Source organism: Aulonocara sp. 'chitande type north' Nkhata Bay, linkage group LG2, assembly GCF_057382095.1.
Source record: "Aulonocara sp. 'chitande type north' Nkhata Bay isolate Kocher_YH1m ecotype deep benthic linkage group LG2, A_spYH_male_GT1.1, whole genome shotgun sequence".
Classification (NCBI taxonomy): domain Eukaryota; kingdom Metazoa; phylum Chordata; class Actinopteri; order Cichliformes; family Cichlidae; genus Aulonocara; species Aulonocara sp. 'chitande type north' Nkhata Bay.
In genome coordinates this window covers 26,997,328-27,012,531 of record NC_141345.1, presented here as the reverse complement: position 1 = coordinate 27,012,531, position 15,204 = coordinate 26,997,328, and the positions used below count along the sequence as shown (strand labels likewise).

The window sequence follows — 15,204 nt, the reverse complement described above, 5'->3', positions numbered from 1 at the left end:
ATACAGGATCTGAGGAGAGTTGTCATTCACATCTGAGATGAACACACGCACGGTCACGTTGCTGCTGAGAGGAGGAGAACCATTGTCTCTGGCCATCACGTGGACTTTGAAATTCCTGAACTGTTCATAATCAAACGACCTCACAGCGTGGATCACACCCGTGTCTCCGTTCACAGACAGATAGGAGGACACCGGGGCACCGTTCACCTCACCAGCTAACAGAGAATAAACCACTGTACCGTTCTGTCTCCAGTCGGGGTCTCGAGCACTAACGGAACATAAAGTGGAGCCCGGTTTGTTATTCTCACTCACATATGCGCTGTACGACTGTTCCTCAAACACAGGTGGGTTGTCGTTGATGTCAGCTACAGATAACTGAACACTTTTAGAAGAGGACAGAGGTGGAGAGCCCTCGTCAGTGGCAGTGATTGTAATGTTGTAATTGGACACTAGTTCACGGTCCAGTTGTCCCGTGGTCACCAGAGAATAATAGTTTTTAATAGAAGGAACCAACTTAAAGGGGACACCCTGCTGGATGGAGCAGCGGACCTGTCGGTTATTCTCAGAATCTCTGTCCTGCACGTTAATGATGCCCACCTCTGTAGCAGGTGGGACGTTCTCGTGTATAGGGTTAGTTAATGATTTCAAATTGATGGCTGGTGGGTTGTCATTGACATCAGTTATATCTATAACTACTGTACAATAAGAGGTAAGACCCGGTCCGTCCTTTGCTCTTACTCGCAGCTCTATTGAACTCTCCGTTTCATAATCAAGTGACCCGATAACTTTTATCTCTCCTGTCTTATGATTCAGTGAAAACAAAGATACATGTTCATCAGAGACATGATCGAAGTTATATGTAATATCACCATTTGGGCCAGTGTCTGCATCGGTTGCGCTCACTGTAACAACTACGGTATCTAAAAGAGAGTTTTCAGGCACACTGGCTTCATAAACGGCCTGGCTGAACACTGGGGCGTTATCATTAGCATCCAGCACAGTGATGTGAATAATCGCAGTACCTGATCTCTGAGGAGATCCACCATCTACAGCTGTAAGCACTAATTTCAGCCCTTTCTCTTTTTCTCGATCTAGTTCTTTTAACAAAACCAATTCGGAATGTTTCCTTCCACTAACATCTGTATTTACATTAATGGTGAAATGCTCATTGTTTTGTAAATTGTAACGTTGGACAGCATTTGTGCCTATGTCGGCATCGCGGGCTTCCGTAAGTAAAAATCTCGCTCCTTTGTCTGCCGATTCTGTTATTTCAAGTGAAATCAGATCCTCACTAAACTCTGGCGCGTTATCATTTATATCTTGCACATGAATACTGATGCGATGAAGCTCTAAAGGGTTTTCCAGCACAAGCTCCTCTTTTAAAACACAGCTGGCTTTTTTACCACAAAGACTTTCCCTGTCGATCCTGTCACTGACAGTCAAATCTCCGGTGCTCAGATTAATATCACAATACCTTTTATCGTCTCTGTCTGTGTCAATTCGGACTTTACGCGAGGAAAGAGTTGCAATCCCAAGACCCAGATCTTTGGCGATATTCCCTATCACAAATCCGACTTTCATTTCCTCTGCGATAGTGTAGCTCACGTCTCCATGGGCGAAATGCAAGTCCACGAAAAGGAAAACCACACAATAGCAATTCATAGCCAATCTTCCGTATACTGCACTTCCCATGATCGATCAAGGTTTAATCCTTTCCTGGAAAATTCCTTGGAAGTGATCAAAAATAGTGCTCTTTTTAAATATTCTAAATAATCCCAGCGTTTGCCTTTTGTAACGCCCTTAACCTAGACACGCTACACCAAAATAAGACTTCGCAATGGCAGAAAAGAATAGATGAAGAACAGAGACCTCCTGTCTTTGTTGGTGCACAGTGACACCAAGAGTTTCGTTAAATTATAGCACTGCAAACCCAAACAAGAGGCCAGCTTCGAGTTATAACGCCCTTATTAATCAATAAAATTATTGACACTCTAGGGACTTCGGTGTTATTTTGTCATTCATACTGATTTCTTAAGGGATAGTGGCAATATACTATTTTCATTATCAACCATCTCTCAAGCACACTTCAAGGAAGACCTCTAGTATTCATTTCTACATCAGACATAAAATAAGTTCCTGAGAAATCAATAAAAGGGAACCACAAATATTGTCATAATGTAAACTGCTCTACTTATTCAATCAATGCTGCATTTTTCTTTTCTTTTTTTCCATCATTTTTTGCATATAGAAAAATAAGACATTTGATTCACAAATGCCAAAAACAAATATTATAAGTGATACCCTTGGATAATATACAGCAGAATCAAATTCAGTAGCTCAAGGATGTTCCATATAACTTGTTTCATTGAGTTTCTTTAACAAACAACCTGAAATATCTGCAAAAAGAACAATGACTTTCCACTATCACCATCCGAATAAGGTGAAACTTAGAGAAACAAATATCTCGCATAAAGTGCATGATTTAGGAGGGTATTAACTCTTAAATCCACTTCTAATTTCAAGCAGGTAGGAATGAACCAAAGCTGTTGCCATGTGTATTCAACAAAGAAAAGACCAACAAGTAAGAGAAATACATCCTTATTTTTTGTAAATCTTAAATTACCAAGAGAGATTAGATCATGTAATAACTAAAGTATCTTCTTTTCTTAGTAAACACAGATTGTCTCACTCAATGTCTGGTAATAACCTAATGTAAAAACACCAAGCATTAAACAGTAAAATAATGTCTGCAGGTCTGGGATGAGTTAAGACTTTTGTATGTTTGTTTTTTTTTCCCTGTGCTGTTAATGATGAAAACCTTCCTATGCAAGAATTTGGTGTAACATCATAACTTACCAGTTTATATGTATAAAAAATAAAAGTTTCACAACATCAAAGTATTATTTAACAGCACCAGTGCTATTCAGTGGTCTGAATGTCAGGGTTGATCACTGAGTAGAAAAGGAAAAGCTGCTATTGAGAATTCCAACAGGGATTAACTTGCAGCATGTAATTTGAAATTATATTATTTAGCAGTTTGCATTGTCTTATAGTTCTCCAACCACCAGACAAGACTGTGCATTCTCAAAGTATGGCATGCTGATACTGGAATTATGCATCTGTTGTTTTTAATTTGTTCTCTCAGTTAGAGGTTACAGAATAGAGAAAAATATAGAGGAATACAATTGTTGCACTTTATTTGTAGCATAAAAGTATGAAAAACTAATGCACTGATAGCTCAGCTTCATCTGCATTGCGGTGATTAGTAGTTTGGGTGAAAACTGAGACGCACAAAGTCAGGTAACACCACTGGTAATGGCATAAGTTCTGACCCCAGAGGTCAGAACTTTTATGCACCTGCTGTTACAGAAGTGAATACTGGATGACTGAGTAATCATCAAAAGCCAATTTTGGCATGTAAAGACTTTAAATTGGCAAGGCATAAAAAACTACCCCTAAATATTTATTGTGAGCATTTATGCAGCCAATAGCAATTGTATACTGTAATACTGTTAAGGCCAGTGGCCTGGAAACAAAAGACTTCGTAAGCCATTTTGAAGCTACTACAATATTCGATTGTATAGACTAAGTTCAATTATATGACCACTGCGTGGTGAGTTAGGTTATAAGACTAAATCAATAGCACAATTTTGAAATGGCTGTTGCTGTATGTACATGTCATATATAACCAAGAAATGAAAAACTAGCACAACACCTAACATACTTTGTGGATCAGGAGCTATTTTTTTCTTCAGGGATGATCAAAGCATGAACAAATAGCTTTTAACTGGGTGGATTTCAAATAAATAAATACAGGGAGAGCCTATTTAAAACAACAGAGACCTTGTATTTGTGAAATCTTAACAAAAAGTAACCCTTGAAAATAGATTTAGTATAGTGAAGAATAGGAATAATGCCTCAGTACTAGGAATCTAATTAAGAATATTATACTATAAAAACACATGTTGGAATATCAAATATTCAGTAATTTAAGAATGATTTCTCTCATATGTATTTGAAAACTGCTCCTGCAAATAAGACTCTAATGTAGATGCATATTAAAAACTTGTCTCATAACCTCTTAACTTTCTGAGCAGAGAGGATAAACAAAACATTAACATCAAATTAATAAACACCATGAAATGATACCAGAACAGTATTCTAGAGGATCATCTAAATGGTTGTATAAAGTCAGAGAGTTCAGATCAATAGAGAATTATAAAGATGTGTCATCAATCACAAAAACATAACAGGGCCCTACTTTTAGGAAATCTTGTTCTTAACCAAATAATTTACAAACTCTGATGGACTTTTCCTCAGAGTCTGGTCAGCAGACTGCAGTTGTAACACATGAAAAATCCAAATTCTAAAGTCAACCAAATCTCATATGTCTCAGGTGCATATGAAACAATTCTGAATCCAATTTACATTCAGTAGTAACTTCAACTTTAATTTGTCGATTTTGAATTAAAAACCAAATTTCAGGAGCATAATCTGCCTGGTGTCATACTACCCTTTTAAACTGGTTATTTAATATGGTATTTGATGGTGGAAAAAAGTTGATATGAATTAGTAAGGCTGGAAGACAGGAACACAAGAGCCTAGTTCAAAAACATGTCCTCCTACCTCAGGAGTCTCCAAAGAATCTCCAAAGACATCAGCAAAGTCTGATGGACTTTTCTTCAGAGTCTGGTCAGCAGGCAGCGTGTTGTCATTGTATGATGTCACAAACTTAAAGTCACTGGTTCTTGAACCTGTGGTCAGGTACGCGTCATAGTTGTAAGTGCTGCGTAAAGTTCCTGTGCCATCAACATCTGTGTAATTAGGAGGGAGATAACCGCTGGGGATGGCAACTGCTCCATCAAACAACAGTCTGGGCTTTCTCCTACGACAAAACCTCAAACCCAGGATGATGATGATGAAAGTCAGAAAAAACGTGGACACAGACACCAGCGCGATGATCAGATAAGAGGTCAGTTTGGAATTGCTCTCATTATAAGACAGATCCTTCAGTTCTGGCACCTCAGCCAAGTTATCAGAAATAAGTAAATACATGGAACAGGTGGCAGACAGAGAGGGCTGTCCGTTATCTTTCACTGCCACTACAAGGTTCTGTTTCATGCTGTCAGATTCAGAAATGTCCCGCTGTGTCCTGATCTCTCCGCTGTGGACACCAATAGTAAAAAGTCCCGGATCAGTGGATTTGACTATTTGATAGGACAGCCAGGCGTTCTGTCCGGAGTCCGCGTCCACCGCGATCACTTTGGACACCAGAGAGCCTCCGTGTGCAGCTTTGGGGACCAGCTCGGTCATGAAGGAGTTGCCCTCCGGGGAGGGATACAGGATCTGAGGAGAGTTGTCATTCACATCTGAGATGAAAACACTCAGGGTCACGTTGCTGCTGAGAGGAGGAGAACCGTTGTCTCTGGCTATCACGTGGACTTTAAAACTCCTAAACTGTTCATAATCAAACGACCTCACAGCGTGGATCACACCCGTGTCTCCGTTCAAAGACAGATAGGAGGACACCGGGGCACCGTTCACCTCACCAGCTAACAGAGAATAAACCACTGTGCCATTCTGTCTCCAGTCGGGGTCTCGAGCACTAACGGAACATAAAGTGGAGCCAGGTTTGTTATTCTCACTCACATATGCGTTGTACGACTGTTCCTCAAACACAGGTGGGTTGTCGTTGATGTCAGCTACAGATAACTGAACACTTTTAGTCGACGACAGAGGTGGAGAGCCCTCGTCAGTGGCAGTGATTGTAATGTTGTAATCAGACAGTAGTTCGCGGTCTAGTTGCCCTGTGGTCACCAGAGAATAATAGTTTTTAATAGAAGGAACCAACTTAAAGGGGACACCCTGCTGGATGGAGCAGCGGACCTGTCGGTTATTCTCAGAGTCTCTGTCCTGCACGTTAATTATGCCCACCTCTGTACCAGGTGACAAGTGTTCGGGTATGGGGTTCGACAGTGACTTTATATATATTACAGGGGGGTTGTCATTCACATCAGTAACATCTATTATGACTTTAGCATAGGAAGTTAATCCTAAACCATCTTTCGCAGTTATGCGAAGCTCAAACAATCTCACTGTTTCATAATCAACTGTAGCGGACAATTTTATATCCCCTGTTTTATAATCTATGGCAAATATTGACTTAACGTCTTCTGGAACGTGTCCAAAGTCATATGTAACTTCTCCATTTAGTCCTTCATCTGCATCAATTGCTTTTACTGTCAGCACAACAGTACCCATGGGAGAGTTTTCTGACAGACTGGCTTTATAAACGGCCTGGCTAAACACTGGCACGTTATCATTAGCGTCCAAAACAGTAATGTGAATGACCACGGTACCTGATCTTTGAGGGGAACCACCATCTAAAGCGGTCAGAAGTAGATTGATTTCTTGTAATGTTTCACGATCGAGCTCTTTGTTAAGGACAAGTTCTACAGAATTGGTTCCAACTCCAAGGAAAAAATTTTCATTCGTCTGTAGGTTGTATGATTGAACTGAATTTTTACCTATGTCGGCATCGTGCGCTTCTTCTATTGGAAAACGAGCACCTTTTGACGCAGATTCACTAATATCTATATGGATCAAATTCTTATTAAACTGTGGGGAGTTGTCATTTATATCCTGGACATGTAGGCTGATTCGCTGCAGTTCTAATGGATTCTCCAACATGAGTTCTTGTTTTAAAACGCAGGATGCTTTGTCTCCACACAGGCCCTCTCTGTCAATCCTTTCGGCAACAATCAGATCTCCGTATCGGAGGTTTATTTCACAGAATCGTTTGTCGCTTCCTTCAGTATCAATACGAGCCTTTCGAAGAGATAGTGTATTTGCGTCGATGCCGAGGTCTTTGGCGATATTTCCGATCACAGTCCCGTGTCGCATTTCCTCTGTAAAAGAGTAGCTTATATCCCCGCTGACAAAATACAAACAAAAGAAGAGTAAAGCAACGACAAGGGTGTGTATTCCAAATGTCGCGTTAACCATCTTGACATGTAAATGTTTCCTCTGTAATGCGCAGGAATACAGCAAAGACACAAATATTATTTAAGCCAAAATCAGCACAATCTAAAACCACGTCTGCCTGTCCTTCGATGACCAACTGCAGCACATTAGAACACATTCTGCCTCGACAAATAGGTGTGGATTTTAAGATAGGCAAGGTGGACAGCGACATCGTGAGTCTAATTTAAAGATTGCATTGAGCAGCAGCCCTGTACAAGGCGCATGGAAGCGTTTATGGACGAACGTTGAACCTTAATTTAAAAGTAAAAGTGTATATTGAAGTGTGCAGACAGATAAAAAAAAATGCATTAATCCGAAAGGTCGCTGTATACTGAGCAATGCTGCCGATGGAAACTCATATCTGCAAAAGTTTAGATCATTATTGTATACAAAATGTGATACAAATTAAAGTTTAAATATCTGTGTTCACTGAAAATGTGTGGCTAGGATTTACATGATAACTTTTGAAAAACAATTAAATGTTTGTAAACGGTGTTAAAAATGCTTCAAACTACTGAAATAGTTTTATTTTTATTTGTTTTTTAAGCTACTAAAAATGCTTGAGTAATTTTCGAAATATTTAAATTAAACATTAATCTCAATTGACATTTCTGTATCAGAACAGAGACTCGAGAAGGAAAAGCAAGAAGATTTTAACGGCCACAACGTTTTATAATATTCAAGAACTTTACCTCTGTGATCAGTTCCAATAAAAATGTGAACATGTAAGTCAATAATTGCAACATTTGAAAAAAGAAAAGAAAAGAAAGAGGAGATAGTTAAACAAAGACCTGCACTTCCACTATTCGTGAAAGCAATGTGACAAAGGTGTGAGAGGTGTGACCTGAGTCTGAGAACCGACCCTGGGAGGCGGGGCTGGGGCAGGTGCAGGTAATTAGTCGATCTCTTGTGTGAACCTGGAGCTGTGTGACTCCCTGGTCTAAGCCGTGTTGTTTCTCTTTTTTAACTTTTCAATGAAGGCTAGATGTGGGTCCCATAGGAGTGGTAGGTCACAAAAAATGTTCCGCTTGAGTTTTGGTAGTTTGGTAGAGGTTTAAAGTTATTTACCGCTTTAGGAGGAAAACACAGTTTTATTCCTATGGAGAAACTTTTAGCGGACTCCGCCTCCGCTTGCCGATACTTATTAGGGTGCGACCCTAACCTGGAGACAGGTAACTGAAACACATACATGAAGAGAAGTGGGGGGATATTCCTTCTGAGGTAGATTTTTCTGTGCAAGTGATGTCCTGTTACAAATTACAGATAATTTGTTTTAAAACTGGTTTAACTTGACAGCAAAGCGCTGAGGACTATTTTGACGGTTGTGGTTGTTTGTTTATTTTGTTTATTTGTTTGTCTTTCATTGTAAGAGTGACTAGTTTTTAATAGATTCCCCGCAGCGCTTGTCCTGTCTTCCACTTACAATTGTACAATTTTATAGTTTTAAATGTATTTAATAAAGTAGAGCTTTTAATTGTTTTGGGTGCTACTGTTACATGTTTAGAAAGATTTTATTTTGTATTAGCATTAAAAACCCTGTAAACTGACTGTATGCCTACGGCTAATCCCTATTGAAATGGGTGCATACCTCGGGTCACAAATGGTTTGCTAAAATATGGGTGACATATTATTTAGCTCATATATATGTAGGTTTAAACACAAGAAAACAAGTTCAAAAGAAACTTTGAGAATATGTTACACACGAAGACTCGAATCTGAACAGCATGTGTACATTAGGAAGCAACTGTAGATAACATGTGAGCGACTGCACTTTTAAAATTAGATCATGGGAAGATCTGCGTAATATACGATGACAAAAGAAACAGAAAAGCTGAAACAAAGGGGGCGCGTGTCTAAACACAATAGTGCTATCACTACTTGTTTTTGTAAAACTAATACTTGCTTTTGTAAGACATACAAATTTTCCACTATGTCAAAATGTAAACTTTTCGTTGATGTAGAGGACCGTAAAGACAGCAACCCATTAAAACAAAACCAGGAGAAAATGATTTCAACAACATCAAGAAACTTTCCCTTCAAAAGTAGCAGTAAAAATAATGTCAGAGGCAACAGGCAAAGTGTGATAAATACTATAACGGGATTTTAGAAAAAGCGAAAAAAGATTGACTGGAGGAAAGAGTGAACGTTTTATCTGTTAAAATAATGTATCGAACATTTGACACCCTTACCTCAGGAGAACCACCACAATCTCCAAAAACATCAGCAAAGTCTGATGGACTTTTCTTCAGAGTCTGGTCAGCAGGCAGCGTGTTGTCATTGTATGATGTCACAAACTTAAAGTCACTGGTTCTTGAACCTGTGGTCAGGTACGCATCATAATTGTAAGTGCTGCGTAAAGTTCCTGTGCCATCAACATCTGCGTAATTAGGAGGGAGATAACCGCTGGGGATGGCAACTGCTCCATCAAACAACAGTCTGGGCTTTCTCCTGCGACAAAACCTCAAACCCAGGATGATGATGATGAAAGTCAGAAAAAACGTAGAGACAGACACCAGTGCGATGATCAGATAAGAGGTCAGTTTGGAATTGTTCTCATTATAAGACAGATCCTTCAGTTCTGGTACCTCAGCCAAATTATCAGAAATGAGTAAATACATGGAACAGGTGGCAGACAGAGAGGGCTGTCCGTTATCTTTCACTGCCACTACAAGGTTCTGTTTCATGCTGTCAGATTCAGAAATGTCCCGCTGTGTCCTGATCTCTCCGCTGTGGACACTAATAGTAAAAAGTCCCGGATCAGTGGATTTGACTATATGATAGGACAGCCAGGCGTTCTGTCCGGAGTCCGCGTCCACCGCGATCACTTTGGACACCAGAGAGCCTCCGTGTGCAACTTTGGGGACCAGCTCGGTCATGAAGGAATTGCCCTCCGGTGAGGGATACAGGATCTGAGGAGAGTTGTCATTCACATCTGAGATGAACACACTCACGGTCACGTTGCTGCTTAGAGGAGGAGAACCGTTGTCTCTGGCCATCACGTGGACTTTAAAACTCTTGAACTGTTCATAATCAAACGACCTCACAGAGTGGATCACACCCGTGTCTCCGTTCACAGACAGATAGAAGGACACCGGGGCACCGTTCACCTCACCAGCTAACAGAGAATAAACCACTGTACCGTTCTGTCTCCAGTCGGGGTCTCGAGCACTAACGGAACATAAAGTGGAGCCCGGTTTGTTATTCTCACTCACATATGCGTTGTACGACTGTTCCTCAAACACAGGTGGGTTGTCGTTGATGTCAGCTACAGATAACTGAACACTTTTAGAAGAGGACAGAGGTGGAGAGCCCTCGTCAGTGGCAGTTATTGTAATGTTGTAATCAGATACTAGTTCACGGTCCAGTTGTCCTGTGGTCACCAGAGAATAATAGTTTTTAATAGACGGAACCAACCTAAAGGGGACACCCTGCTGGATGGAGCAACGGACCTGTCGGTTATTCTCAGAATCTCTGTCCTGCACGTTAATGATGCCCACCTCTGTACCAGGTGGCACGTTCTCAGGTATGGGGTTAGTTAGTGATTTCAAATTGATGGCTGGTGGGTTGTCATTGACATCAGTTATATCTATAACTACTGTACAATAAGAGGTAAGACCCGGTCCGTCCTTTGCTCTTACTCGCAGCTCTATTGAAGTCTCCGTTTCATAATCAAGTGACCCGATAACTTTTACCTCTCCTGTCTTATGATTCAGTGAAAACAAAGATGCATGCTCATCAGAGACATGATCGAAGTTATATGTAATATCACCATTTGGGCCAGTGTCTGCATCGGTTGCGCTCACTGTAACAACTACGGTATCTAAAAGAGAGTTTTCAGGCACACTGGCTTCATAAACGGCCTGGCTGAACACTGGGGCGTTATCATTAGCATCCAACACAGTGATGCGAATAATCGCAGTACCTGATCTCTGAGGAGATCCACCATCTACAGCTGTAAGCACTAATTTCAGCTCTTTCGCTTTTTCTCGGTCTAGTTCTTTTAACAAAACCAATTCGGAATGTTTCCTTCCACTAACATCTGTATTTACATTAATGGTGAAATGCTCATTGTTTTGTAAATTGTACCGTTGCACAGCGTTTGTGCCTATGTCGGCATCGCGGGCTTCCGTAAGTAAAAATCTCTCTCCTTTGTCTGCCGATTCTCTTATTTCAAATGAAATCAGATCCTCACTAAACTCTGGCGCGTTATCATTTATATCTTGCACATGAATACTGATGCGATGAAGCTCTAAAGGGTTTTCCAGCACAAGCTCCTCTTTTAAAACGCAGCTGGCTTTTTTACCACAAAGACTTTCCCTGTCGATCCTGTCACTGACAGTCAAATCTCCGGTGCTCAGATTAATGTCACAATACCTTTTATCGTCTCTGTCTGTGTCAATGCGGGCTTTACGCGAGGAAAGAGTCGCCATCCCAAGACCCAGATCTTTGGCGATATTCCCTATCACAAATCCGCCTTTCATCTCCTCTGCGATAGTGTAGCTCACGTCTCCATGGGCGAAATGCAAGGCCACGAAAAGGAAAACCACACAATAGCAATTCATAGCCAATCTTCCGTATACTGCACTTCCCATGATCGAATAAGGTTTAATCCTTTCCTGGAAAATTCCTTGAAAGTGATCAAAAATAGTGCTCTTTTTGAATATTCTAAATAATCCCAGCGTTTGCCTTTTGTAATGCCCTCAACCTAGACACGCTACACCAAAATAAGGCTTCGCAATGGCAGAAAAGAATAGATGAAGAATAGAGACCTCCTGTCTTTGTTGGTGCACAGTGACACCAAGAGTTTCGTTAAATTATAGCACTGCAAACCCAAACAAGAGGCCAGCTTCGAGTTATAACGCCCTTATTAATCAATATAAATAATGACAATCTAGACTTCGGTGTTATTTGGTCATTCATACAGATTTCTTCTTTTTTCCTTTTCCACCTGTGGTGCGCCTTTCAATGAAATAATAAACCATATGTTAAACAAATCCATGTGTAATCCTGCAAAAGACAAGTAAGAGCTATAGTTGCTTACAAATTCAAACCGATACTAATCCATCTGCAAGGGCTGTTACTAAATCTATAGAAAGCAACTTGTGTGCACATGAGCCAAAATCAAAGACCTTAAGGAATAGTGGCAATATACTATATTCATTATCAACCATCTCTCAAGTACACTTCAAGGAAGACCTCTAGTATCCATTTCTACATCAGACATAAAATAAGTTCCTGAGAAATTAATAAAAGGGAACCACAAATATTGCCCTAATGTAAACTGCTTTACTTATTCAATCAATGCCTCACTTTTTTTTATTTTTTAATCAATTTTGTGTATAGAAACATAAGACATTTGATTCAAAAATGCCAAAAACAAATATTATAAGTGATACCCTTGGATAATATACAGCAGAATCAAATTTAGTAGCTCAAGGATGTTCCATATAACTTGTTTCATTGAATTTATTTAACAAACAAGCTAAAATATCTCGACAAAGAACAATGACTTTCCACTATTACCATCGGAATAAGGTAATGCCTTAGAGAAACAAATATCTCACATAAAGTTTATGATTTGTGCGGGTATTAACTCTTACATCCACTTCTAAATTCAAGCAGGTAGGAATGAACTAAAGCTGTTGCCATGTGCATTCAAAAAATAAAAGACCGACAAGTTAGAGAAATACATCCTTATTTTTTGTAAATCTTAAATTACCAAGAGAGATTAGATCTTGTAATAATTTAAGTATCTTCTTTTCTTAGTAAACAAAGATTGTCTCACTCAATGTCTGGTAATAACCTAATGTAAAAACACCAAGCATTAAACAGTAAAATAATGTCTGCAGGTCTGGGATGAGTTAAGAATTTTGTATGTTTGTTTTTTTTTTCCCCTGTGCTGTTAATGATGAAAACCTTCGTATGCAAGATTTTGGTGTAACATCATAACTTACCAGTTTATATGTATAAAAAAATAAACGTTTCACAACATCAAAGTATTATTTAACAGCACCAGTGCTATTCAGTGGTCTGAATGTCAGGGTTGGTCACTGAGTAGAAAAGGAAAAGCTGCTATTGAGAATTCCAACAGGGATTAACTTTCAGCATGTGATTTGAAATTATATTATTTAGCAGTTTGCATTGTCTTATAGTTCTCCAACCACCAGACAAGACTGTGCATTCTTAAACTATTGCATGCTGATACTGGAATTATGCATTTGTTGTTTTTAATTTGTTCTCTTAGTTAGAGGTTACAGAATAGAGAAAAATATAGAGGAATACAATTATTGCACTTTATTTGTAGCATAAAACTATGAAAAACTAATGCACTGATAGTTCAGCTTCATCTGCATTGCAGTGATTAGTCATTTGGGTGAAAATTGAGACTTTACACAAAGTCAGGTAACACCACTGATAATGGCATCATTTTGACCCAACTCATTGTACCCTCAGAGGTCAGAACTTTTATGCACCTGCTGTTACAAAAGTGAATACTGGATGACTGAGTAATCATCAAAAGCCAAATTTGGCATGTAAAGATTTTAAATTGGCAAGGCATAAAAACTACCCCTAAATATTTGCTATGAGTATTTATGCAGCCAATAGCAATAGTATACTGGGATAGTATTAAGGCCACTGGCCTGGAAACAAAAGACTTCGAAAGCCATTTTGAAGCTACTACAATATTTGATTGTATAGCCTAAGTTCAATTATATGACCACTGCATGGTGAGTTAGGTTATCAGACTAAATCAATGAGGACAATAGCACTATTTTGAAATGGCTGTTGCTGTATGTACATGTCATATATAACCAAGAAATGAAAAACTAGCTCAACACCTAACATACTTTGTGGATCAAGAGCTATTTTTTTCTTCAGGGATGATCAAAGCATAAACAAATAGCTTTTAACTGGGTGGATTTCAAATAAATAAATACAGGGAGAGCCTATTTAAAACAACAGAGACCTTGTATTTGTAAAATCTTAACAAAACTTAACCCTTGAAAATAGATTTAGTATAGTGAAGATTAGGAATAATGCCTCAGTACTAGGAATCTACTTAAGAACATTATGCTATAAAAACATATATTGCAACATCAAATATTCAGTAATTTAAGAATGATTTCTCTCATATGTATTTGAAACCTGCACTTGCAAATAAGACTCTAATGTAGATGCATATTAAAAACTTGTCTCATAACCTCTTAACTTTCTGAGCAGAGAGGATATACAAAACATCAAATTAATAAACACCATGAAATGATTCCAGAAAAATATTCTAGAGGATCATCTAAATGGTTGTATAAAGTCAGAGAGTTCAGATCAATAGTGAAGTATAAAGATGTGTAATCAATGACAAAAACATAACAGGGCCCTACTTTTAGGGAATCCCGTTATCAACCAAATAATTTACAAACTCTGATGGACTTTTCCTCAGAGTCTGGTCGGCAGACTGCAGTTGTAACACATGAAAAATCCAAACTCCAAAGTCAACCAAATCTCATGTCTCAGGTGCATATGAAGCAATTATGAATCCAATTTACATTCAGTAGTAACTTTAACAGACAACTTAACAAGCAGTGTGATGTTCATAGAGAACACTGAAAAGTCAGTTAAGTGTTTAGATAAGTATGCTTAACATTTAATCGAAGATGGAATATAATCTCTATAGAAACCATATCCTATCCTCTTCAACTAAAATTTAATTGTTCTTATGCATAAAATAATCCAGCCAGAAGCCACACAGCGTAAGAAATTATAACTGCATGTTCCAGAAACGTTTATAGTCCTCTTAACATTTTTCTTTTGATTTTAAGAGAACACAAACTCAGTTTAGGGGTATTAATTTGTCCATTTTGAATTAAAAAGCAAATTTCAGGAGCATAATCTGCCTGGTGTCATACTACCCCATTAAACTGGTTATTTAATATGGTATTTGGTGGGAAAAAAGTTGATATGAATTAGTAAGGCTGGAAGACATGAACACAAGAGCCTAGTTCAAAAACATGTCCTCCTACCTCCAGAGTCTCCAAAGAATCTCCAAAAACATCAGCAAAGTCTGATGGACTTTTCTTCAGAGTCTGGTCAGCAGGCAGCGTGTTGTCATTGTATGATGTCACAAACTTAAAGTCACTGGTTCTTGAACCTGTGGTCAGGTACGCGTCATAATTGTAAGTGCTG

General features: G+C 38.9%; 1 protein-coding gene across 12 annotated transcripts in view; it reads right to left on the bottom strand.

Moving 5' to 3' along the window:
- Positions 1-15,204, bottom strand: part of LOC147338018 (protocadherin gamma-C5-like) — a 308,494-nt gene that overhangs the window by 249,841 nt on the left and 43,449 nt on the right. For 2 of the 12 annotated variants that reach the window (XM_086314475.1, XM_086314619.1), the window contains exon 1: positions 4,627-7,080. The exons of 8 other annotated variants lie outside the window; for them this stretch is intronic. In XM_086314475.1, coding sequence (XP_086170601.1) covers positions 4,627-7,005 — 2,379 coding nt within the window. In that variant the 5' untranslated portion in view covers positions 7,006-7,080. Of the gene's footprint in view, positions 1-4,626; positions 7,081-9,212; positions 11,741-15,204 lie in introns of those variants that run through there. 2 more of the 12 variants (XM_086314354.1, XM_086314550.1) reach the window with 2 other exon arrangements.